The 21914-nt window shown below is 46.4% G+C and overlaps 5 protein-coding genes across 6 annotated transcripts; 2 read left to right on the top strand and 3 right to left on the bottom strand.

Annotated features, from left to right (window-relative positions):
- Positions 1–26: 26 nt before the first annotated feature.
- On the bottom strand, positions 27–1185 carry LOC6594522 (surfeit locus protein 6 homolog). Its single transcript, XM_002019428.2, has 2 exons — positions 996–1185; positions 27–937 (listed from the first exon to the last, which is right to left on the bottom strand). Exons 1-2 carry the CDS (start codon positions 1168–1170, stop codon positions 132–134), a joined length of 981 nt encoding a protein of 326 aa, XP_002019464.2. The 5' UTR covers positions 1171–1185; the 3' UTR covers positions 27–131.
- Positions 1186–1371: 186 nt separating this feature from the next.
- Positions 1372–2122, top strand: LOC6594521 (DNA-directed RNA polymerase II subunit RPB7). The gene is made up of 4 exons (XM_002019427.2): positions 1372–1383; positions 1438–1758; positions 1818–1955; positions 2014–2122. The coding sequence occupies exons 1-4, from the start codon at positions 1372–1374 to the stop codon at positions 2062–2064; spliced, it is 522 nt and encodes a 173-aa protein (XP_002019463.1). The 3' UTR covers positions 2065–2122.
- Positions 2123–2162: 40 nt separating this feature from the next.
- Positions 2163–5198, bottom strand: LOC6594520 (small G protein signaling modulator 3 homolog). The gene is made up of 3 exons (XM_002019426.2): positions 5065–5198; positions 4439–4961; positions 2163–4379 (listed from the first exon to the last, which is right to left on the bottom strand). Exons 1-3 carry the CDS (start codon positions 5128–5130, stop codon positions 2554–2556), a joined length of 2415 nt encoding a protein of 804 aa, XP_002019462.1. The 5' UTR covers positions 5131–5198; the 3' UTR covers positions 2163–2553.
- A 323-nt stretch (positions 5199–5521) lies between these two features.
- On the top strand, positions 5522–9553 carry LOC6594519 (trafficking protein particle complex subunit 10). Of its 2 annotated transcripts, XM_026984958.1 has the most exons (7): positions 5522–5559; positions 5613–5836; positions 5890–7893; positions 7951–8562; positions 8620–8962; positions 9059–9064; positions 9250–9553. In XM_026984958.1, the coding sequence occupies exons 1-7, from the start codon at positions 5535–5537 to the stop codon at positions 9477–9479; spliced, it is 3444 nt and encodes a 1147-aa protein (XP_026840759.1). In that variant the 5' UTR covers positions 5522–5534; the 3' UTR covers positions 9480–9553. The 2 variants fall into 2 exon arrangements, with proteins under 2 accessions (XP_026840759.1, XP_002019461.1); XM_002019425.2 differs by lacking the exon at positions 9059–9064.
- LOC6594518 (diamine acetyltransferase 2) lies at positions 9481–10419 on the bottom strand. Its single transcript, XM_002019424.2, has 4 exons — positions 10274–10419; positions 10160–10211; positions 10021–10096; positions 9481–9885 (listed from the first exon to the last, which is right to left on the bottom strand). The coding sequence occupies exons 1-4, from the start codon at positions 10346–10348 to the stop codon at positions 9576–9578; spliced, it is 513 nt and encodes a 170-aa protein (XP_002019460.1). The 5' UTR covers positions 10349–10419; the 3' UTR covers positions 9481–9575.
- Positions 10420–21914: the final 11495 nt, after the last annotated feature.

Genomic DNA, 21914 nt, shown 5'->3' with positions numbered 1-21914 from the left:
AAAACAATAATAAAACCACTGAAAGCTGTCAGTTTTGTAAGACATTTCTATTTCCATTTGAGTAGATTTTCAATGGGAGTTTTAAACTTAGTCTATAGCGATACAGTGGAGTTGGTTGGTCTATGTTTCTATTAGTAACCGGCTATGATGCGACCCTTCTTGCTGGCCTTCTTTAGCTTCCTGTTCTTCTTGTCCTTGCTGCGCTTCTCCAGATTATCCTGCCGCTTCTTCTGTCGCTTGTCCTTGTCGTAGTCCACCTTCTGCTTGCGCTCCGACCACTTTGTCTTGGCCTTCTTCTTCTCAACCTTGCGCTTCTTGATGGACTTCAGCAGGAGCTTGGGGTCATCCTTCACCTTTTTACCGGCAACCTTATCGAACGCCTTCTTCCACGCAATATCCGTCTGCATTTCCGCCGCCTTCTCCGTCTCGCCCTGCTCCTTCAGTTCGTTGATCTGTTTCTTGGTGTCCTTCAGCTTCTTTAGGATTTCCTTGGGATTCTGATGCGACTTTTTCTGCTTTCCGCCGGGCGTGGCGGCGAAGTCCACCTTGGAGTAGACAATTTTTCCATCTTGGTTGTAGACCGGTTGCTGTTTCACGGGTTTAATGAGTGCCTTAGAATCCTTCGTGTCGCCGTCTTCCTCGTGCTTGACCACTCCATTGGTCAACTTTTTCTGCTTGACGTTTTCGTTCTTCAGGTTCTTGGCCGAGGAGAGTATCAGCTTCTGGACACCCTTGCTGCGCTTCATCTTCTTGGCCTCGCGTCGCTTCTGCTGGCGTTCTGTGGTGGGCCCCTTTTTCTGGCGCAATTTGTTCTTCATTGATGCCAGCCGCTCCTCCAGATCCTCATCAGCCTCACCTGTTGCCTTTTGTTTTTTGCTCTTTTTCTTTGGCGCTTCTTCAGTGTCCGACAGCAAGTAGTCCTCGTAGGTGTCATCATCTGCAAGGAAATTTACACACAATAATGATTGAATTTCGTTTGCAGTTTCCGTACGAACCTTCCTCTTTGGAGTATGGCACGCCAGCGGCTGTCAGCAGATCGAGAAGGCGATCACGATACTCTGTGTACTCCGTCAGTAAGGTTTCCCTCTTTTTCTTTGTACTGACTGGCTTGACGGACTCCGGGAAATACTTTTCCCTCATTTCTTTTAATATTTCTGAGGTGGGCCTCATTTTGTTTTATTTAATTTTAACTTTAACTGCACACGTGCAGATACATATGTTGTTTATCGATATGTAACGATATATCGAAACTGTCTTCCTGCAGTGCTGTAAGGTGCGTTTTGCCGGCTGTAATCGACCCCGATAACGATGATAAGTTTTTGAGCGTCGTATGTGTTGTTTTGCTATTTTTTTGTAATTATTAAAATAAAGATGTTTTACCACGTGAGTTTACCTAGTTTAGCGTTTATTACAGTAGCTAACCGTTTCATTCCCCAGATATCACTGGAGCATGAAATTCTGCTGCATCCACGCTACTTTGGGCCGCAGCTGCTTGAGACGGTGAAGCAGAAGTTGTACTCGGAAGTGGAGGGAACCTGCACGGGAAAATATGGTTTTGTGATTGCCGTCACAACCATAGATCAGATCGGATCTGGTGTCATCCAGCCCGGACAGGGCTTCGTGGTGTATCCGGTCAAGTACAAGGCCATTGTGTTTCGTCCCTTCAAGGGGGAAGTGCTGGACGCAGTGGTCAAGCAGATCAACAAAGTCGGCATGTTTGCAGAAATTGGTCCCTTGTCTTGTTTTATATCGCATCATGTGAGTAGAGATATGTTTACCTTATAGAGTGGTGTTATATTTGATGGTTACTCTTTCAGTCTATTCCCGCTGATATGCAATTCTGTCCGAATGGCAATCCCCCTTGCTATAAGAGCAAAGACGAGGACGTGGTCATCTCTGGGGAGGACAAAATACGCCTCAAGATTGTGGGCACGCGTGTGGATGCCACGGGCATTGTAAGTCCCCCCTTTAGGGATCTTCTATGCCTGATGTTAATTGTTCTTTTGTTTGTAGTTTGCCATTGGCACTCTGATGGATGACTATTTGGGTCTCGTTTGCAACTAGAATCCCCTCCAAATCGAAGCCAATCCTTTTGTTGGTGTACCATTTAAATATATATATATATTAAACTTTAATGAAATGCATTTAGACAGCTAAATATCTATGTGTATATATAGTAATAAATATGTACTTTATAAGATTTGATTTCGATTGAAAGAGGTACGTTTACATTTGTGTGCTGCGTGGAAGTGGAGTTAAAAATATGGATGGATACAAATGTTAATTAAACAAACAGCTCTCGAGCTATACATAGTGCATATACATAAAAGTAGTTATAGTACAATTCTAGTAGAGATATAATTAAAAGCTATAAGTATACTCGTACGATAGGGGTCATAGGGTGGTAAAGCACTTAAGTACATGGAAAAAGCCGAAATCTAGAGAGTCTAGACTGTGATTGCACATAGGGGGAAAAATCATACATATAGAAATACGCGGCGAATGAGATATTCTTTTGTTCAGATTGGTTTGTATGGAATGCAGGGTTAAGCCTCACAGATCCCACGAAAAGAGATGATGCTTCACGAGCATGTCGCGCACTCCATCCTTCAGCGGCTGCGACTCCTTGCCCCGCTTCGGCGGCAGCTCCCAGTCCGGATTCAGATTGAAGGCAAACTGCGATAGAATCCTTAGCTCGCATTTGATCTGCACCCAGCCCGGGGAATCGATGAAGCTCCAGGTGTGGTACCACTTCTGCACCACCTCCTGGCAGGCGCACAGCACCTCCAGCCAGAGATGCAGCACCTGTTCGTTGAGGCCCAAGCAGATGAGAGAGCGCAGCTTCACATCCATCTGGGCATGGGCATCGTCGTGCGTTTGATTGATGGCCTGGACGCAGCGATAGAGCAGCTCCTCGGGCGTCAGCACCTTGCCATCTTCGTCCAGACGATACGTTTTGCACAGCACCAGGCGACTGTAGACGGATTCAAAGTCCTTTTCCACTTCGCGGGTGGCCGCCTCCTCGATGTACAGCCACGGGTGGATGGGTCCGCCGAGGAATGTGGGTCGCTTCATGCCGTGCTCCAGAAAGGCCTTGATGGCTGGCGCCAGTGTGCCACGCACCAGATCCGTCACCGTCTCGGAGATGGCGTCGTCTCCGGCCGAGGTATACAGCTTGCTGCGTTCATCCAGCAGCTCCACGAATTTGGCGGGAAACCAGCCTCGCAATCCGTTCAGCTCGCCCACCCAGCAGTGCTCATCCTTTTGGCTGATGATGGTGATGATATCGTTGCGCCTGAACCCCAACTCATCGTCGTCGTGTCGCTCAAAGTCATGCAGTGCCTTGGCGCGGCGTTTTCGCGTTCGCGCCACATTAATGAAGTTCTCGTGGTCCTTGGCATGCGATTCACTGCTGTAGTTCGCCGTCAGCTGGATGTGCCCCGCCAGCTTGGGCTCAATCGTGATGAAATGGCGTCCCACTTTGAGTATGGCTTCGCGCAGATCCACCAGTATCTCCGTTTGCCGTATGTTCTTGTTCTTAAGCTGGTCCGCCTCGGAGCCGTCGCCGCGGAACAGAAAAGCCTCCAGTATGGATTTACTTTTGCGGACTTGCCGACGGGCTAGCTGCTGCTTGGGCAGATTCGATGTGGCCTCGGGATTGCCTATTTGATGACCCTGGTCGGCCATGAGGTAGGCCAAGTGGCGACGTCGATGCGTGTCGATCACCGTTTGACTGAGGGAGCCGCCCACCTCCAGGGCCTGCCTGAAGAGCACCTCCACGTCAGTGACCTCGCCGGGAATGTCCGAAAGGGAATTGAAGATCTGGGCAGAGTTCTCCAGGTGCTTGAGCTCCTGCTCTTTAACCTTTAGCATGCCTAGGGTTAGCTGGAAGAGCACAATGGATCCCTCGTAGAAGAACCAGTCCCATATCCGGACGAGAATCTTCATGTGCACGACATTCGCGAAGACCGTGAGAAACCAGTGCAGCGTAATCAGCGACAACTCAATGTCGTGCTTCTTGAGCGACTCATCCACGTTGGTCAGGTAATTGGCAATTAGTGTTTGCATAACGCGCTGGTCCGCCTGGATGCCGAGCAGCGTGGAGCTGTAGTATGAGGCGGGCAGCAGATCCTCCACAATGGTGGCCATCATCCAGAAGGCATTTTCCTCCTCCATGAACAGCAGCAGGCAGGCTACAATGACGCCTGTGCCCTGGCAGTAGCCAATGTCGGGAAAGAGCCACGCAATGCCCCGAAGGATGCGACGCAGGCGGGGAATGCCCGTGCCGTTGGGATTGCTAAAACACGCGTTTGTGGGCAGGATGCGCAGCAGATCCTTCTCGATCTGCTTTGATGTCATCAATTGGTCGTTGCTGGAAGCTGGAATACAAAGAGTTTAAGAACAATTTCTCAACCACGATATGTGGGGGTATCTGTACCCTTGACAATGTCCTGGTAGCTCGTTTCGCTCTTCTGCTTCTTGGCCAATGCCCCAGAGAGTCGCATCCACATCTGGGCCCGCAGTGTGTGTGGAATGCCCTGCCGTACCATGTTGCGCAGCTTCTCCGTGCGCGGCAGCATCACATCCACATGCTCCCACGTGAGCTCTGTGGCCTCCTTGTTGTGGGAGAACTCCAGATGGGCTATCCACTGCAGTCGCTGCTGGGCATCCTCCACAAAGGGTATCCCAAGCAGTTTATTTGAGCTCTGCTCGGGGCCGTCCTCCTCCTCAACGCGAAACCCAAACTCATCGAAACGATACTCGGGCTGGTCGTTGGGCCCAGAACCCAGCTCAGCCTCCCCGCCCAGCTTGGCGAGGATCTCCTGCGGCCACATGGAGGCCGTGAGGGCGGAGAACGGTCCTCCAGGATTCGGTCGCAGGCCATCGGCCACGCTCAGTTCTTCCATCATTGGCGGCAGCTCGCCCAGATCGTCTTCCGAGCCCAAGTTCTGCAGTTTGCGCTGTGTTGGCAGCGAGTGGAGCGTGGAAACGATAAAATATAATTAGCTTGATAAGCAATCTTTTCCAGTTAATTAGAGAGCGCTGCGCTTCCCCTACCCGTACCGTATGTTCTGCACGGCCCACGTAACCCTCGTGGTCCCGGCCGAATATGCTCCTGGCCATATCCATTCTGCTGCTCAAACTCGTTGTAGCTGCCTTTTGATTATGATATTTTGAGCATTCAGTTTACAGTGAATTTCTTTTGGAAGTTTAAAAACACTAACAAAAATTTTCACTTTGCATTGTTTTTGGTGTCAGTGATTTTTTGTTCACAGCTGTTCGATAGGCGATTAACGATAGGTGGTAAAATCGATGCACCTGTTGAGTAGAAGAAAAACAACATTCTTTAATTAGTTTATTGATTATTTTACAGAATAAATTCAATTTCGTACTAAGATTTCGTAGTTTATTTCATAAATTTTGTGTTTTTATTAGTCGATAACAGAACAGCTGTTATCAATCGATAATCAGCTGCTGAAATCTACACCTTTCTTTAGCCAAATGCTGAAAAACAACACAAAATTAGCATAATAATGCAGATAAAACCAATTATTACATGTGAGTGGCACACAATACTACTTTGACCATTCATTGATGTTGATTCCTTTTAGATTCTGGCTCGTGCCCGCTCTTTCGCTCGCTGGAATCGCAAATACTGAATGCCATACCTTTGGACACCTGCGAGTGGCGTCGGACCTTCCAACGCCCCACAAAACATGTTCGCCTGGAGGCCCAGACGCTGCAGTTCAATGTGGCGCCACTGGAGAAGTACAAGCAGGGCGACTGGAGCATTCTGGAGCATCCTATTCTGCACATTTTTGTCACGGAATGCAATGTAAGGCAACGCCCTTAATATGAGTGAAAGCTTAACCATTCTCCCTCTTGCAGGACGTTGACACATACAAGGCCACCATTAGGGAGGAGATTGATGCCTGGCTAAAGGTATTGACCAGCTATGGCATCTCGGACTGGATGATTCTGCTGGTGGAGACGCTGGACATGCGCAAGACCAAGAATTTTATGCCACGCACCACAGTCCTCGATAAGATACGTCTCGATTTTGGCACCAAAAACGATGATCGCTGTATCTCAGTGCTGAATCCTGCCAAATTCGAGCAAAAGTCCACGGAATCCTTTCGCTGTTTGGTCCAGCGCATACGCTTCCTTATGCTCACGAGCTACAATCGGAATATTGTCAAATATGAGGAGCTGATACGCAGCAAGCGGGAGAAGCGCAACCACGAGGGCTGGGATTTCCGACAGTACTTCTTCATGCAGGAGGATCTAGCTCTGATATTCGAGAAGCTAGAGCTGCCCACTGAGGCGCTGATACAGTACGACGAACTGGATGCCATGTTCTCGCAGTTCATCATGCACACGGGCTTCAACGAAAAGCAACAGTGGCTCAGCCATTTCAAGCGTCCGCTGAGCGCCTTCCATGGCATCTGTCTGACGCGTCTGGATAAGTTTGAGATGCGCGAGAAGATCCGCGAGGAGGGTGTCTCTCTGCTGGAATTCCGCAACTATTTGTTTGAACGGCAGGCCTATCTGCTGCTCACCAGCAATGAGATCCCGGAAATAGCCAAACGATTGCTAGACTTTCTCTTTTCCACGCTTCGCGAGGTCGAATTCATCAAACTGGAGTGCCAGGAAGGAGCCCTGTGCTGCTGGGAGTTTGTCTGCGCTTTGGAGGTGCTGCAGCTGTGCGAACAGGCCATGGAACCGAACGAAGTCACCTGCTTCCAGCACTGTGCCCCCATCTGGAACCTAGCCAAGGACAAGCTCTATGAATTGGGGAAACTGTGCGGCCTTCTGCCCGGCTGTACACCAACCTCCGAGCAGCTGCACATCGTCGTGCAGCTGTCGTCGGGCATTGGCGATGCCCCGCCAGATCAGCAACAGCAGTTCCTGCAGGCCACGCCGCAGCTCAGAGATCGTTCGCCCAATCGCAAGCCCAAGAAATCGGCGGCCCAGCAGCTGAAGGAAGCCTTGGGCTCGAATCAGGCATTCCAGAAACTCTACCTGGAGCTGGCGGAGCTGGCAATCAGCACGTACAAGCATGTGACACGCCTGCGCTCGGCTCGATTGGTGGGCCTGGATCTGGGAAACTTCTACTGTTCCCTCAATGAGCCGCACAAGGCGGTGGGCTTCTTTACGGATCTGCTGAGGGAGCTTAAGGCTGAGAACTGGCACATGCTGAGCTCACAGACGCTGCTGGAGCTGGCTAACTGCTATCGGAAGATGGGGGACTCTCTGGCCTACACGAAGACCTGCAGCTCCATCTCGTGCTGCGTGGAGCTGGAGACTCTGGTGCGCACGTTCTATTTTGATGAGTTTCTTAAGTCTCTGAAGACCCTCAAGACCACACTCTCCGCCCAACCATCGTCGGAGAATGCCAACTTTTGTGTGCTAGAGGATCACTTTCGCATCCTGGACATTGAAGTGCTCAACCAAAAGCCCATTATACAGGACGATCATGTCTTGGTGCAGCTCAAAGTGGAGAGTCTTTATCCCCGAGGGATCGTGGCGGAGACCATCAAACTGTGCTACGAGCTGCAGGCCACTCCCCTGGAAGTGGCTATGGAAAATGTGTCCCTGACAGCCACTCCATCAGCCCCGAAGGTGAAAGAGTCTGCATCGCGGCTGAAGGTGGAACTGCAGTTGGTCTACAAGCAGGACAATCGTCTCCACTCCGCTTCGGTGGCGTGTGATATGCCCAAGAGCAAGCAGCCCGTGCGACGCACCAGCAGCACCAAAAGGAAGCTCTCCCCAAGTGTCCAGGGGGACTTTACCAACTTTGTGCAGGCGGAGAATATAGCCCTCCAGCCGGGCGTCAATTGCATTGAGCTGAAAGCCAAGGCGACGCGTGTGGGCAACTGGCAATTCAAACAGGTCTCGTATTCCGTGATTTCTTCTGCAGATAGCTCTATTAATCTTCTATTCTTGTAGCTCTGTGTAAGCATGTCCAGCCTGGAGTTCCTCTCGGAGCAGCTGCCGTTTGCGGCGCCTTGCTTTGAGATAAGCACCAAGCCGGCCAGTGCTTCGCTGGAGTTCAAGACCCTCATTGCGGGCATTGTCCAGCCCATTAGCCTGAATGTGTCCGGCGGGAGTTTCATCTTTCCGCCCGATGCCAAGATTACGCTGCGCTGCTCCAAGAATTTACGCCTGCGACTGGCTTTGGATACAAAGGATACGCCTCCTCGTGATGATGCCACATTCGAGAGTCTGCTGCAGGTGCCTCTGCTCCAGTTCAAGTCATTCGAGGAGCGAAGCATAGCCCTGGAGGTGCTCACGGATATGCCGGGCAGGAAGGTGTCCAAGCATCACGAGCTTCACATTGCTTTGAGCTGTCCCTGGTCGCGCACTGAGCTGCAGATACCCATCGAGTTCCAGCCGGCCATGGAGGCCACTTGTCGGCTGCACACGTGCGGCACCCAGAAGTTCCTGCAGGTCATAATGAAGGGACTCGATGCGCATCTGCTGCTGCACCACGCCAAGGTCAAGTGCGATGTGCCTGGCGTTCAGCTGCTGGACCTCAATCCCATGCCCCAACAGCCGATTGTAAGAGCGAATCGTTGTGATCGTCGAATGCACTATCACGTGTTTTTTTGCTTGCAGGAAATCTACAAATCCCTGACAGTCACGTATCTGTACGAGATCCAAGTGGAACCCCTGAAGACAGAGCACGAGCTGCCCATCGTCAAGGTGCACTTTGTGATCAAATATGCCACGCTCACGCAGCCCGAGGTGTGGCGTAGCTACGGCTGTGCCTTCGATCTGGTCGACTACACGACGCTCTTTAAGCTGCAGGCACAGCTGGAGCCCAACGAGCTGTGTCGCCTGCGGACGGTGTGCAACATGAATCTGAAGATCAGCAAAGTGCACGAGAATCCCTACACGGATCTCATGTACGAAGTGCTCAACGATCAGAATCTCTGGGCGGTTTGCGGTCGCTCTGCGGGTGAGTGCGGTTGTGGTTCTAATGTTTGCTTTTTGGTCGTTTTTTTATGATTATGATTTAATTCTGATTTCTCTACACACGTTTTCACACTTTAAGATATGGGTAAGTTCTTGGAAACACACGTAGAAAAATCCCTAGCAAAACTAACTCCCAACTTGGGCTAGATTCCATCCCATTTAAAAACCAATGTAGTAAATTCTAGGCTTTCTATTAACCACTAAATTGTGCTTTCTGTAGATTTAAACACTATATATATTTTCGGGCTAATCCTCCCTAAATCCTTTTAGGTGTCGTCTCCATGAAAGACGTGGACAGCCATTCCATATCCCTGGATGTGATGCCCTTGAGCACTGGCTTCCTGCCCATGCCCAGCATACGTCTGTCCAAATACACGGCGGGTGGCAAGAGCAAAACCGATGCCCACTCCAAGGTGCATCCCTTTCCACCCGGACAGGTGTACAATTCCACGAAGAGCATGCAGATCCATGTGATTGCCAGCGTGGCGGAGAATCTGTAAATTATGGATATTTCTATAGCATCTATGCCCCAGGCCATAGAGTATTATTATTTATATGTATTATAAAAGTAAAAAAACTCCAAAAACAACATAAAACTAAGACAAATCGTTGGCCAGTTTGGCCAGCTGCTGCTGCTCCACGCGGTAGTAGTGCCAGCCCTCTCGAGCGGTCAAATCTACGGCGCCCAAGCTCTCGTAGAATTTGCGAGCGGGATTCCACTCGAGCACATTGAACTCCAACCGAGGACACTTCAGCTCCACGGCCCGCGCAGAGACCTCGAGGAAGATGCGCTTGCCAGCGCCGCGCTTGCGGTGCTCCGGCTTCACGTAGATGTCCTCCACGAAGAAATAGCGTCCCTGCCAGGTGGAGTATGCCTTGTAGCAAATGGAATAGCCAATGGCCAGGCTGGGAAAGCAAATAAACAGAAATTATCAAATTTTGAAGGGAGGGGGGAAATGTTTGCCAGAGTCTAACAGATTTCGTGTTTGCTTTTGCCTAATTTTGAATGCTTATCGCATCTCTTGGGTTTACTTTACTCACTTGTTGGCATTGTCTATGAGCACATAGACTTCACAGTATTCCTGTTCACCTGAGAGTCCTGCATCACGTATGAGATCTGTTGGAAGAATTGACTTTTGGTAGAGTGATCGTTGTTTTAAAAGATATACGAATACCTTACCAGCCTCAGTCAGCTGTGGGCCATTGCTCATCTTCTCAAAGTCCGCCAGTTCCTGAAGATTATTTGAAAAAGTGTTTCATAAGAGTTGATAAATTAAATCCAATTGATTCCCACCTGGATCATGGCTAAGACATCTTTGATGTCCTCCACTTGGGCACGCCGGAATATAAAATCATCGCTTTTTGACATGGTCTGCTGCTCTGTTGTACTACCGATGTGGAAAATTCTCTGCCAGTCTTTAGTAAGGGCGCTTATCTTCCTTATCTATTCTTTAAATTCAAATCGTTGTTGGTTTGTTGAGGTGGTTGTAAACACCTTAATGCGATTGCGATGAGCGATAACCGATAACTCTGACTGCTTTGTCTCAAAGCGAGTCCATGTAATCACCAACAGATGCCGCTAACTCTTGTGTAGATTTCATGTGGCAGAACCATTTTTGTTGTTCAAATTTTAGACCTTTATTTAAACATTTTTTTAAAACAATTCAAGAATAGTTTATCTTTTCACAATTAAGCAATATTGTAGAAAATGTATTCATTTATCGTTTGAAATTATTTTTTCTTTAATGGGAGATTGATAGAACATTAAAACGTCATATATTTGTAGGTGTCGTCAACCTTATCAGACCTGCCCATACAAATGTTTGCTAAACAGATTTATTATTTGAGTGAATACTCGTAGTAGTTTTCCCAGTAAATATTTATCCCTCGTTTCTTTCTCTCAAAATTTTCGGTCTTATCAAGTCGATGGCATTTAAAAGGTATTGTCTAAGTGATCTTCACATATCATACATCATACAATCTGATTGTCAGAAATCGATTTTGTTTTCGAAATGGAATGAACATAATATTGGGTTGTTCCCTGTCTGTCTGTCCAACATGTGAACCCAGTACCTTGACAGTAGGATGGGGTTATCACTGGTGACATCCTACCCCATTAGAATGGTGCCTCCTCCCATCCCGTCCTCTCTCATCCGCGGAGCTAGTAAATACTTATAGTTTGACCTCTTGCCACACAACAGACACATAATATTTTCAATTTTTGTTCGCTTCTCCGCTTCTCTTATCTGTGTGCTCCGTCACGATGATGTGGCTATGGATTATGGATCCAGCATATAGCATATAGCATCCATCCATGGCATAGATTATTTATGTGTACGATCCATCCACAATTGAGCCTGGCTGCATTTCAATTTTCTTAGAGTCCCAAGGCAGGATAGGCTTATCTTTTACCCCTTCTTTATGCGATTCCTTTCTCATTATATTATTCCTTTTAAATAGCCATTAATATGTTGTATTTAAATGGCCACAAACAAAATAAAACCAAAGTCGAACCAAAGCGAAAGCGGAGCCCAAGGGCTGATAAAGTCGGTCCAACTTCAACTCTGGGGCTTATCTTTTGGAATACAATGCATCTTCCGGACTTTTACCCAGAGAGAGCTACTGCTACTGATAGGCGACACCCGCACCCGTCGTCGTCGTCGTCGTCGTCACCCGCAGGGCCTTACATACATATATCTTTATCGGGTTTCTACTACTACTTCCCCTCTCCCAATCTCTTTCTGTTGATCCCATGCTCTGGCGCCTGCTTAAAGTTGTTTCACTCCGTTTTCAGGTTGTTTACATTTACCTCCTTATCGTATCGTATTGTTCCCACCCCTCCCTCGTTTGTGTGTTTTTATCAATGTTTGCAATATGTTTTTCTTCTCTGTTTATTCTATTATTCTTTTGTATTTTTTTTGCTCTTATCAAATCCGCATGACGTCACAAGAACCGGCATTTTCAGTATTTTATTGGAATTTCTTGACACTTTTTTTGTTTCGGTTTTTGGTTTTTTATCGTTTGTATATACCTACTTTTTTTTAGGTTTTTGAACGGACCCAGACACCATGGCATTTCCTTGTTGCCTGGTTGATATGGTTCTGTTGCTGGATAACTTTATCGCTAAAAACACTGGCGGGGCAAAGGGGGAGTACGTCGGAATGTGAGTCAGTAAAAAAATATAGATAGGCAAGGTCGTGTGCTGCTTGGCTTAGTTATCAGCCCAAAACAGAAGGGCCAGCATTATCTGGCATTATCTGAAAAGAATGTACAATATGAAGCGGGTTTTTGTATTTTTAGATTGAAGCGATATTCGTGCGAAATTCTTGCGAAACTCTTAGGAATTTTCAATTATGGGGTGTACAAATAGGAAATTTTGTAGTTTTGTGGTAGGATTTTTATCCTCGATTAGCTTAGAGTGAACTGCAAAATTGGCATTGAATTCATTTCTTACATATGTATGGAAATCCTTCTTATATTATTTCCTTCTGGAAGATCACTGAAACATCTCTGGAATTGCTGGCTGTAATATCGACATGCAAATCCATTTGTTATTACAAATTCGTCTACCCTTTTTTTCAGTAAATGATCTTTCGAGTCGACTTTAGATTTGGATTGGACCACTGCCTGATGATAGTTTTAATCAGGTCGTTGTGGAAACACACACTGGCACTATTACTGGATTGTTGATAAGGACACCACAGTGACACAGACAGTGTTCGGGTAGTGTCGGAGTGTCTCCCCCCGATAAGGATAGTCGCGCGACTGTCGCGTGATGCAACTTTTAATCAAATCGGTTTTTTTTTGGTATCGCTCCCTGGGCTCTCTCTCTCTCTCTCTATCTAGCCACTGGCTTTCAGTGGCGTCAGTGGGGCTGCTTGGCTACTGGATGTTCCGGTGACGGTGTCGGTGCCTCGGCCGCGGCCTGTGGCTGGCTCTGAGATAGCCATATCTTGGAACGGGCTTCCAATCAGCGGACGGAGGGACAAAACTACAGCCAGAGTACACGGCGCGCAATGAGTGTTCCCGCTCCCCCTCCGGACGGACAGGCGGCCGATAATAAGTATAATCGTTACTTTGCCGCTGTGGCTGCCGTTGCCGCTTCTGTTGTTGTTTTTGTTGTTGAAAAGGTGATATGAAATGTGGTCTGATAAGTTTTAATCAAGAGTATTTTTACTCGTATTTTGCTGCTTTGGGCGGCTGGGGCTACTCTCACGAGTAGCATTTGAAAAGTTGTAGTAGTAGGTCGGAGCGCGGATCGGATCGGATGCGGGTCCGGGTCCGGGTCCGGGACTGCTCTGTTTCCGTGGGCTGTGCCGCCTGATAATCACGTTCGGATCTCTTTCCGCTATCTGTGGGCAGAAAGAGAAAAACTCATTTAATGTGAAAAAATTGTAAGGAAAGTTGCGCCGGCGCATGGAAAATCCTTTAAATATGTTTAACCACAAACGTGACGGGAGTTTAACCAACACAAAAGCCGGTTCCGGGTCCGGGTCCGGGTCTGAGGAGGCGCCGCCGCCTGGCAGGGAATCCCCCCGTGTGTCCCGAAGCGACGCCCACTCCTACCTCAGGATAGTCCTCCTCCCTCCTCCTCAGAAAGAGTTGTGATCTGTGTGACACTTTCATTTGGTTGTGTCAACGCCCCCCCAACTACACGCACACACACATAGTCGGTCCCAGATTCCAGATTTCAGGGGCGATTCCCTGGCAATCATCGAAATTTAACGGTTGCTTACGCGCGTGTTATAGTGTGTGTGTGTGTGTGTGTGTGTTGCCAGATGCCGTTGCCGATGCCCCGAAGGTTCGGTCATCATTCCGATCGATGTAAGCCACATGTGTGTCAAACGCCCCTCATAATGACGCGGATCTACACCCACGAATTTCTGCACCTAAACGGCGAGCTCTCTCTCTCTCTCGTTATCCCATGGATCGCATCTCTAGCGGCTGGAACCAAAAGTATTCCCCATTGAACTGGGGTATACGATGAGACACCGTCTGGTCCATTTGGTAAGTGTCCCCAGAGTAAAATTAAGGGCCTTCTGGGAAAAATACGGAGTGTACTATATGTATTCTACAATTCCATTGTAGAATTTTAATGGGGGTTTGAACCCACCACATCTTTTATTCCTACCCTTCTTTAAGCTCTATAAGCTCTATACACGGATCGCAATTTGGTATAGATCACCAGAAATTTCAACCAAGATATATGGAAACCCTACAAAGATTCCTTTTCTGTATTCTAATTTCCATACTCTTCTACCCGTATGGATAGTATATGGTGACTCAATCAGACAAATGGAATTTCCACATTAAAAACCAATCCAAAATAGATGAAAAAAGTAGAGCACTACCGTCCATTCATGCCAAAATAAATCACTAGGCTGGGAATTTCCCAAACTAGAAACCGAATTTATGAATGGAAGAACCAAAAGGAGTTCTATCGTAAACTCATTAATTTTTATAGGGAAAGAAGAGAGTGAAAGTGAGTGGACAGCCAGAGGGACAGTGAGGCAATTAAAGTTCCATATAAGCAGAACAATGCAAGTCCATGACTGCAGTGTCTGTCTGGGATCGGGTCGGAGCCAGGGCCAGGGCCAGGGACAGGGCCAGGGGTCGTGGGTATATCCTGTCAAACACACATTACATTGGGAGTAAGTGTTTGGGACAGGTAGACAGAGATACAACAGGTACTCCCAGTCCTCCAGACGACACGCGCTGATACAGAATTACGACTACGAGACCACGAGGAGTGCCTTGTGGATGGGATGTGTGGAGATGTGCCGTGCCGTCCGTCGTCTTTCTATATTTACTTTATATTTGGTATGGGAGTAGGTGCGGTCTCTTTCCTAGACTTTGGCGCATGACTGGAACTGGAACTGAAACTGAAACTGGGATCGGGATCGGAAGAGGGTCACGGGACAGGGGACGACTCAGAGCAATTAACAATTAAGACAAACACCGTGTGTACTGTGTTGTCTGTGTGTTGTGTCTTGTATCTTGTCTTTTTGTACGTTTGTTTGTCTTTCGGAATTTCACAAAAATTCCTTTTATACCACAATTTGTTTCATGTTCTGGTTAATGTTTAATGTATGTGACTGTCTGTCGATGTTTGTTCTTTGGTTGGTTTTTTGGTTTTGTTTTTTGCGGTATTTGTTATTGCGGTTTCCATCCATTGTTCCTCCCAAAAGTAAACCCACTGTTTGCAGATGCATTTCGATGCCTTTTTGGAGAGGAGATGGTGCACGTGTCTCTCTGCCTCTGGGGCAATGGGTGGCGGGGTGGGGGGTGCGTTGTGTGGCGATTTCCTTGGAAAATTACTGGGCAAAACGACTTTTGTTGTTCTCAGATTTGTGTGAGTTTTTATTTATAATTAATTTCCAATATGGCGACCTATGATGGCAGGAAGTCATGTGTACGACTTTATATATACTTTTTTTATACATATATTTAATTCTTTTGTTTTGTGAATTCTCTTCAACAAAATGCTTATTTTTCTTCAATAATATATATGTATATAAATATGTATATATTTTTCCCCCTCCCGTATGTATGTCTGGTTGTGGCTGATAAGGCCTGTCGGTCGTTTGTTGTCGTCGTCGACTCAACGACCGCTGAGGCAGAGCCCAGAGGCACATTGTAAGCGGCGGACGGACACTCGAGAGGGCAGGGGCACAGGGCAGGACAGGGCAGGGGCAGAGCCCCAACGACTCGCATTTTGTTTTTCTGTTATAAGTACAAGTAATGCTCATGCACACACACACACATATATGTACACCACGGTCTTATGTGGTATATAACCACTTGTTTCTGTGACAGCAGCAGCACCGTACTGATCCCCATTCCACTTTCATTCCATCCAACGCACACGATCCCCCATCGAAGTCGAAGGAGGGCCCCGTTTCTGTGTGCTTTTTTTCTGGTCTCTGGAGCTCGGTTCGACGATCGTCATGCTGGTTTCTTGTAATTCTCATAATTCTTATTTCTCCTATTTTTTATTTTTTACTTATTTTACTTTTCCTGGCTTTAATGCTCTTTCATTCGTTTCTTTGTCTTAAGTTTGCAAATCTAAAGGCAATTAGTCATAGGAATGGGTCTATTCAGAAGCTTCCCCTAAACCCAGAACTTTCCTCCTGTAGTTTCTTTCTATAATACAAATATTACCCAATCTCGGACCCATCTTTCCAATTTCTTAAGTCAATTAGCCATTCAGGCGGCCATTAAAAAATCATCAAACAAACATTGGTCTCCCTCAAAAAATAATATACATTTATGCCTAAGTGCCAAAAGGACGACGGCCTAATTAGAAAGCGCCAGCGGCAGCGCCAGGTACGTGTCACAGGACCCAGGATACGTGAAAGTAAAAACATATTTTCCGGACAAAAAATTATATAACCCAACAAAAGGGAAGAGAAAATAGAAAATATTGTCAGCGAAAACAATATTCATAAGGAAGATGTGGTGTTGTTTGTTTGTCCAGAGACAGGACCCTCGAAAACAACTATCCAGCAGAGACAGAGAGAGAGAGAGAGAGAGAGAGAGAGAGAGAGAGAGAGTGCATGTCCTTTTTGGTCATGATCAATTTGTATCGTGTCGGCGCGTGTTTCCATTTTGTTTGTGTTTACCTTTTGCCACAAATTGTGGCCGGCCGCGCTTACCTGATGGGGGGATGATCTACCTGTGGCATCTTGTGGCAAATGGCAGCCGTCTGTGGCTGTGGACTGCTGCCCGATTAGCACTGATCTGAGCGGCTTAATCGTGGCTTCTTGACAGTTTTCTTTTCTCAATATAAAACTCTATTTAAATAGGTTCAATTCTGATGTTTGTTTGGCTGTGGGAAAAGTTTTTCATGTGCAGGAAATATGTTACGTGGAGGATCTAAGAGTCACTTAGGGAATATTGCATCAAATCCTCCAGCTCGAGAAAGTCAAAATGTTGACTCTACAAATTAGCCGGGGAATGTTTTTTCTGTTTGCATAATATTGAGAAATTCTGGACATATGGGGACTGAGATTTTACTTCCTTCAGTCCAAATATATTAACTGGAATCCATGTAGATCCCTCTAGTAATATCAAACACACCGCTCTCTATGGATCTTTCCCCTTATTTCTAATCCAATCTCGTCCTTTTAGATCCATTGAAGGACCCTACAGATAACAACTGGCCTCTGGTTATCGTAGCCCTAAAAGAGTGTTAAAGACATGTTCTTCGAGGTCGTTAAATGGGGGTTTTCCTTGATAAGAAACCAAGAAGCCAATTGAAGACCACTTGAATCAGATGCCCGTTCTTTTCTTTGATGTCATTTTATTGGAATATTCCTACCACATAACGATGCTGATAATTGGCGCTTAAGGAGTCAAACGACTTGTATCCGAAAGATAGCGAGAGAGAGCCACTAGGAAAGACGAGATCTCGAGGAGTGTTGGATTACCGAAAGTGTAATATTTATGGGGCGAAGTATGTACACGAAAATATTAAAAATGCATAAATACATCAGCACTGGAACTGGAACTATATAGTGTATTGTATGATCATTCCAATGATACATGAGACACTTTGCCACACAGTCTCGAGTCCAGTCCACACTACACTTGTTGCAAGAGCAAACCCATTTTGTCGTGGCATCCATAAATATGTCAAAATAGTTCCAGAGCCAAACCCAACCCAAAAAACTTGGTGTGTTCGTGGGTCTCGTGGGATATACAAATACCAAGGATGGTATATATGGTATAAATTGGCCCTCGGTGGTTTTCATTTGTGTGTATAAAACTAATTATATTGCTTTTCGCCATAAACATTGTGCAGGCCATTCGATATGTTCCACATTGGAGTTTTGGTATAGCGCTACGGTCCATTACATTTGGAGTTCGAGTGTGAAACAGGGCACCACCTAGCCCGCACCCGCACCCGCAAGACCCACAAAGATTATCCTTTTTCTCAGGATTGTAATAAAACACATCATTAGCATGGCTTGCTGGATGATTTATTGGTTCCACAAGAGATCTCTCTTTCTCTCTCTCTTCATGTTTGTTGACACTCCACGCACACTCCAGTTCGGTGTGCCACACACAGGGGCACGGGGGCACTCAGCCCTGACTCACATGGCGGAGTGGCAGTCGTACTCCTATTCCTCTATGACAGTTGGTGGGGCTTTTGAGGTCGTCTACCGTTATTTGCATTTGTACTCAATGCATTTCGTTTATAGTAGAACCGAAAACTTATCATCGGACTTAACTAAGCATAACATTTGTCGCTTTAGGATCGTAGTCGGGTATCCCAGGGGGTGGACTGTGGAACGGTAGCTGCCAACATGAAGGTGGAACCACAAGTCAAGTGTGAGAAAGTTTACTGTCAAAGAACGTACCGAAATAGAGGTAGGAATGGAATCTAATTTTAAAGAAACACAGGGATCCTTTGAAACACGGCAAAGGAATACATAGATAGGATCCTTATACTTTTGCTTATTGAATCTTGAGTTTTCCGATCTCTATACATTTTTCTTTGTAGAAATTTGTATATTTGAAATACTTTGACTCCCGACATGCTCGAATGGCGTGTTATATACCCAAAAGCCCTCGGACCAGGCGCCGCCGCTGGGTGACGTCTACTGCAAGTTTTTCAAGCTGAGTTATTTAATAAATTCAAGGTTAAAGTTCCATATAAATCACTGACACATGCAACCCACGAGCAATCGTATTGAAAATGTCTAAATATTTCATTTTTTCACTTGTTTTTGTATTGAAAACTTTCGTTAATGAGCGAGAGTGTTGTGCTCTACTGTGCTGTGGCTGGGGCAACCACAATATATACAAAATAAAATATTATATAGAGGAGACCTCATGTGTCCGCGGGACTAGGGAAAGGTCCGGTACGGACGGACAGGGTCTCGTCCCCCATCCCATTCCCCACCCAGGCTGAAGCAGGTTATCAGTATTTTTTCTTCGTTTTTTCATCGTTTTTAATATAATTTTTTTTAATGGCCACAAAGGTTAACAACAAGCCATGTCTATGTACTCTCGACGCGTACGAGTATGTAGAATTTAAATTCGAATTTAGATTTGTTTTTGGAACGAACCGCGCCGATCCGTATTGAACCTCCCGCCGCACCGAGCGACGAGCGGCGACCCACTTGAGTGTCGCCGCCTACTTTTCCCAATTGACCATCCATCCATTCCATCGATCCATCGGATCGTAAAAGTGTTCTCAAAATGTCCAAACAGATCGTTGGTGCCGCCTATTCAAATGACGATAAAAATGCCATAAAATCTCAGAGCGAGGAGCCTTGTCGTTTTACGACTCCTCGTCCTGGTTCAAATATAACAATTTTTTAATCAACCATTAGAACGGATCTCAAGTACAAAGTGGAACATTTTTACGATCGTTTTTGAATATTTTTTGGCGCGCCGTCTGGGGAATTTGCAAAAGAAAACGGCGTCTTCTACGGGAAAGACTTTCCCCTTGGATTTTTCTCACGGCGACGACCCTTCGATCTGGCTCCAGCGATCACTTGTCGCTGCGGAGTATGTCCTTTGCCCCGATTCTGAAATTCTACACGCGTCTCCTATGAAAATTTAATGTTCACGTCCTCGCGATAGGCATGAAAGTGTTTTCTGGCTGTTTTGGCCCCGGCCCCGGCCCCGGCTCCGGCACCCCATCCTATACGCTTGTTAGATGAAATTTTAGAGAAAAATTTGAGTGTTCTAACTCGGGGCTGATTTATGGAACCATTTATGTAGGATTTTCAAAAGTTACCATGAAGGAATAGAGAGGTTATTGGCCACAACGAAAGGAGCGTTGGACTAGAATGGGGATCGATTTATTTTTGTTAATGAAGTGCGACTAAATTTTAAAATTACTTTTGAAAAATATAGAAATAAGATTCAAGGGGAAGTATTTATGAGAGCAACCCCACGCAGAGATCGGGTTGATATAATCATTGTTTAATCGATAATATATCACGTCGCATAAGTCACGGTAATTTCGTTTCAATTAATACTTCTCCAGGAAAAGTTTTCCTTGTTGTCGTACTGCCGATAATTCATCAATACTCAATGGGGAATAAGGAGATTTGATGATAATAAAAGTACATAGTACATAAATAATCGTAGAATTATTTATTCAAAGTTTTTATCTTATTCCTATAAATTTCGTATTCCAAATTATTTTAGTTTAAATTTTGATAAGTTCCGCTGTAATCAACAAAGTCGCTTTTTGACGATCGCCTATCGATAATGAATCACAGAAACGCATATCATCCCTATACAGCTTTCATCAAAGTTGTAGATCGTGTTATTAACTCCAGGCAGTGTTACTGTTTAGTTAATTTGTTGCTTGTTTTACATACTATAAATACATATGTGTGCATATATGTACATACATACATACATATATGTACGTATTAGTGCTCGCTGGCAACAGCCAACCACAATGGAAGCAATAAAACCAAAAGCAACAACTACAAAGGTGGCCCCGCTGCCTTCTGCCCCCTCTGCAGAGATGCCTGCTGCTTGTTGTTGCTGTTGTAATTGTATTAAGAGGCGTAGCTAAAAACTGGCAAGCAACCAACGCATTGAGGGCCTGCTGAGAGAGCGAGAGACAGCGAAGATACCGAACAGCATGGGTGCGACAAGGTCCGCTGCAGGCAAAGCAAGCAACAAGTCCACGAACGCAGTCGCAGAGCAAAAACAGCAAAAGGAAGAGAGCGCTTAAAAGCCAACAAAGTAAAGAGAGCTTAAGCTTTTGCTCTTTGCTCTCCGCTCGATTTGACAGCCGTTTGAAGCTGTACATGATGACGATTATGATTGTGACTCGTATAACGGCATGTGGAGCAAAGCGCAGAGCTGACAAAATGTGTAGTTATGTCTGTGAGTGTGTGTGGGGGGATGAATGGAAGTGGAGCCAGGGAGAGGAGAACTTAAGCTCTCTCTCCTCGCATGTAGTGTGTGGAGGAATCTAAAAAACAATTTTTTTATGATTTTTACTCGACGTTTCATTTGTGTCCATGTTTTCGAAATATTTAAGTGCTCGCCACAAGCGCAACAAAAACCCCGAGCGCCCCAGTTTGTTTGAAAAACTCGCCGGACACGGACACGTACGACGGATCAGAGTGCGGATCGATTGATTAGTGAGAGACGACGGGACTCTGGACGCGCGCGCGAATTGTGGGGGCCAGAGAGAGGGGAGTACATAAGCGATGACCAAGATCACGAAGCCCAAGGACAAGGAGAAGGCACCGCCAACGCCGGCGCGTGCTTCTACCAATTTGCTGGCTAATGCGGCCAAAATGAAGATCACTAAAGCCCTGGCCAATGCCAAGACGCAGCAGCAGAACAAGCAAGGACGTGCATCAACGGCAACAAAAGAAACAAAAGAGACAGCAGCAACAGGATCAAATGCAACAACAACAACAACAACAACTGCAGTCGTACCAGCCGCAGCACTGAAAGAGACGGCTATAGCAGCTGTTCCGACCGAAACGGAGCCTACGACAGCGGCCGAGACAGAGACGGAGACGGTGGCCGCCGCCGCCGACGACGACGACAATGAGGCAGCGACGACGTCGACGTCGGCCACAAATTTATCGTCATTTGAGTCCGCGCGTTTGCAGGCTCACACTTCAGTTGCAGCGAAACTCACAAACGAAACGGTTACCACCAGCGACACGGCGACAGCCACAGCGACTACTGCAGTTCTAGCACTAGAATCTACAGCATCAGCTACAGCAGTTACAGTGGAGATCGAGAGAGATCCTAATCGTGTAAACAACGGTACTCAAGAGAGCAACGCGAGTGAAAGTGTCGATAATAAGATCAAAGTAATAAACTATGCGCATCAGCAGCAGCAACAAATCTACGAACATCAACAGCAGCAGCAACAACAACAACAGCAACACCAGGAACAGTTTCTCAGTCAGCAATTGATACAAGAACAACAGCAC

This window comes from Drosophila persimilis, unplaced genomic scaffold (assembly GCF_003286085.1).
Source record: "Drosophila persimilis strain 14011-0111.01,24,50 unplaced genomic scaffold, DperRS2 tig00000000-arrow-pilon, whole genome shotgun sequence".
NCBI classification, from domain to species: domain Eukaryota; kingdom Metazoa; phylum Arthropoda; class Insecta; order Diptera; family Drosophilidae; genus Drosophila; species Drosophila persimilis.
Note: the sequence above shows the minus strand (reverse complement) of the source record. Positions and strands in the feature narration are given on the sequence as shown.

Excerpts from the sequence above, each read along its gene's own strand:
- LOC6594522 (XM_002019428.2), bottom strand. The coding sequence starts at position 1,170 with ATGAGGCCCACCTCAGAAATATTAAAAGAAATGAGGGAAAAGTATTTC. Across the intron at positions 938-995 it reads GCCATACTCCAAAGAGGAAG|ATGATGACACCTACGAGGAC; the intron begins GTTCGTACGGAA and ends ATTTCCTTGCAG.
- LOC6594521 (XM_002019427.2), top strand. Across the intron at positions 1,759-1,817 it reads CTTGTTTTATATCGCATCAT|TCTATTCCCGCTGATATGCA; the intron begins GTGAGTAGAGAT and ends TTACTCTTTCAG. Across the intron at positions 1,956-2,013 it reads GTGTGGATGCCACGGGCATT|TTTGCCATTGGCACTCTGAT; the intron begins GTAAGTCCCCCC and ends TTTTGTTTGTAG.
- LOC6594520 (XM_002019426.2), bottom strand. The coding sequence starts at position 5,130 with ATGGATATGGCCAGGAGCATATTCGGCCGGGACCACGAGGGTTACGTG. Across the intron at positions 4,962-5,064 it reads TGGGCCGTGCAGAACATACG|CGCAAACTGCAGAACTTGGG; the intron begins GTACGGGTAGGG and ends CTGCCAACACAG. Across the intron at positions 4,380-4,438 it reads CTACCAGGACATTGTCAAGG|CTTCCAGCAACGACCAATTG; the intron begins GTACAGATACCC and ends TTTGTATTCCAG.
- LOC6594519 (XM_026984958.1), top strand. The coding sequence starts at position 5,535 with ATGCAGATAAAACCAATTATTACAT. Across the intron at positions 5,560-5,612 it reads GATAAAACCAATTATTACAT|ATTCTGGCTCGTGCCCGCTC; the intron begins GTGAGTGGCACA and ends GATTCCTTTTAG. Across the intron at positions 7,894-7,950 it reads GCAACTGGCAATTCAAACAG|CTCTGTGTAAGCATGTCCAG; the intron begins GTCTCGTATTCC and ends CTATTCTTGTAG.
- LOC6594518 (XM_002019424.2), bottom strand. The coding sequence starts at position 10,348 with ATGTCAAAAAGCGATGATTTTATATTCCGGCGTGCCCAAGTGGAGGAC. Across the intron at positions 10,097-10,159 it reads CCCACAGCTGACTGAGGCTG|ATCTCATACGTGATGCAGGA; the intron begins GTAAGGTATTCG and ends TTCTTCCAACAG. Across the intron at positions 9,886-10,020 it reads CTCATAGACAATGCCAACAA|CCTGGCCATTGGCTATTCCA; the intron begins GTGAGTAAAGTA and ends TTGCTTTCCCAG.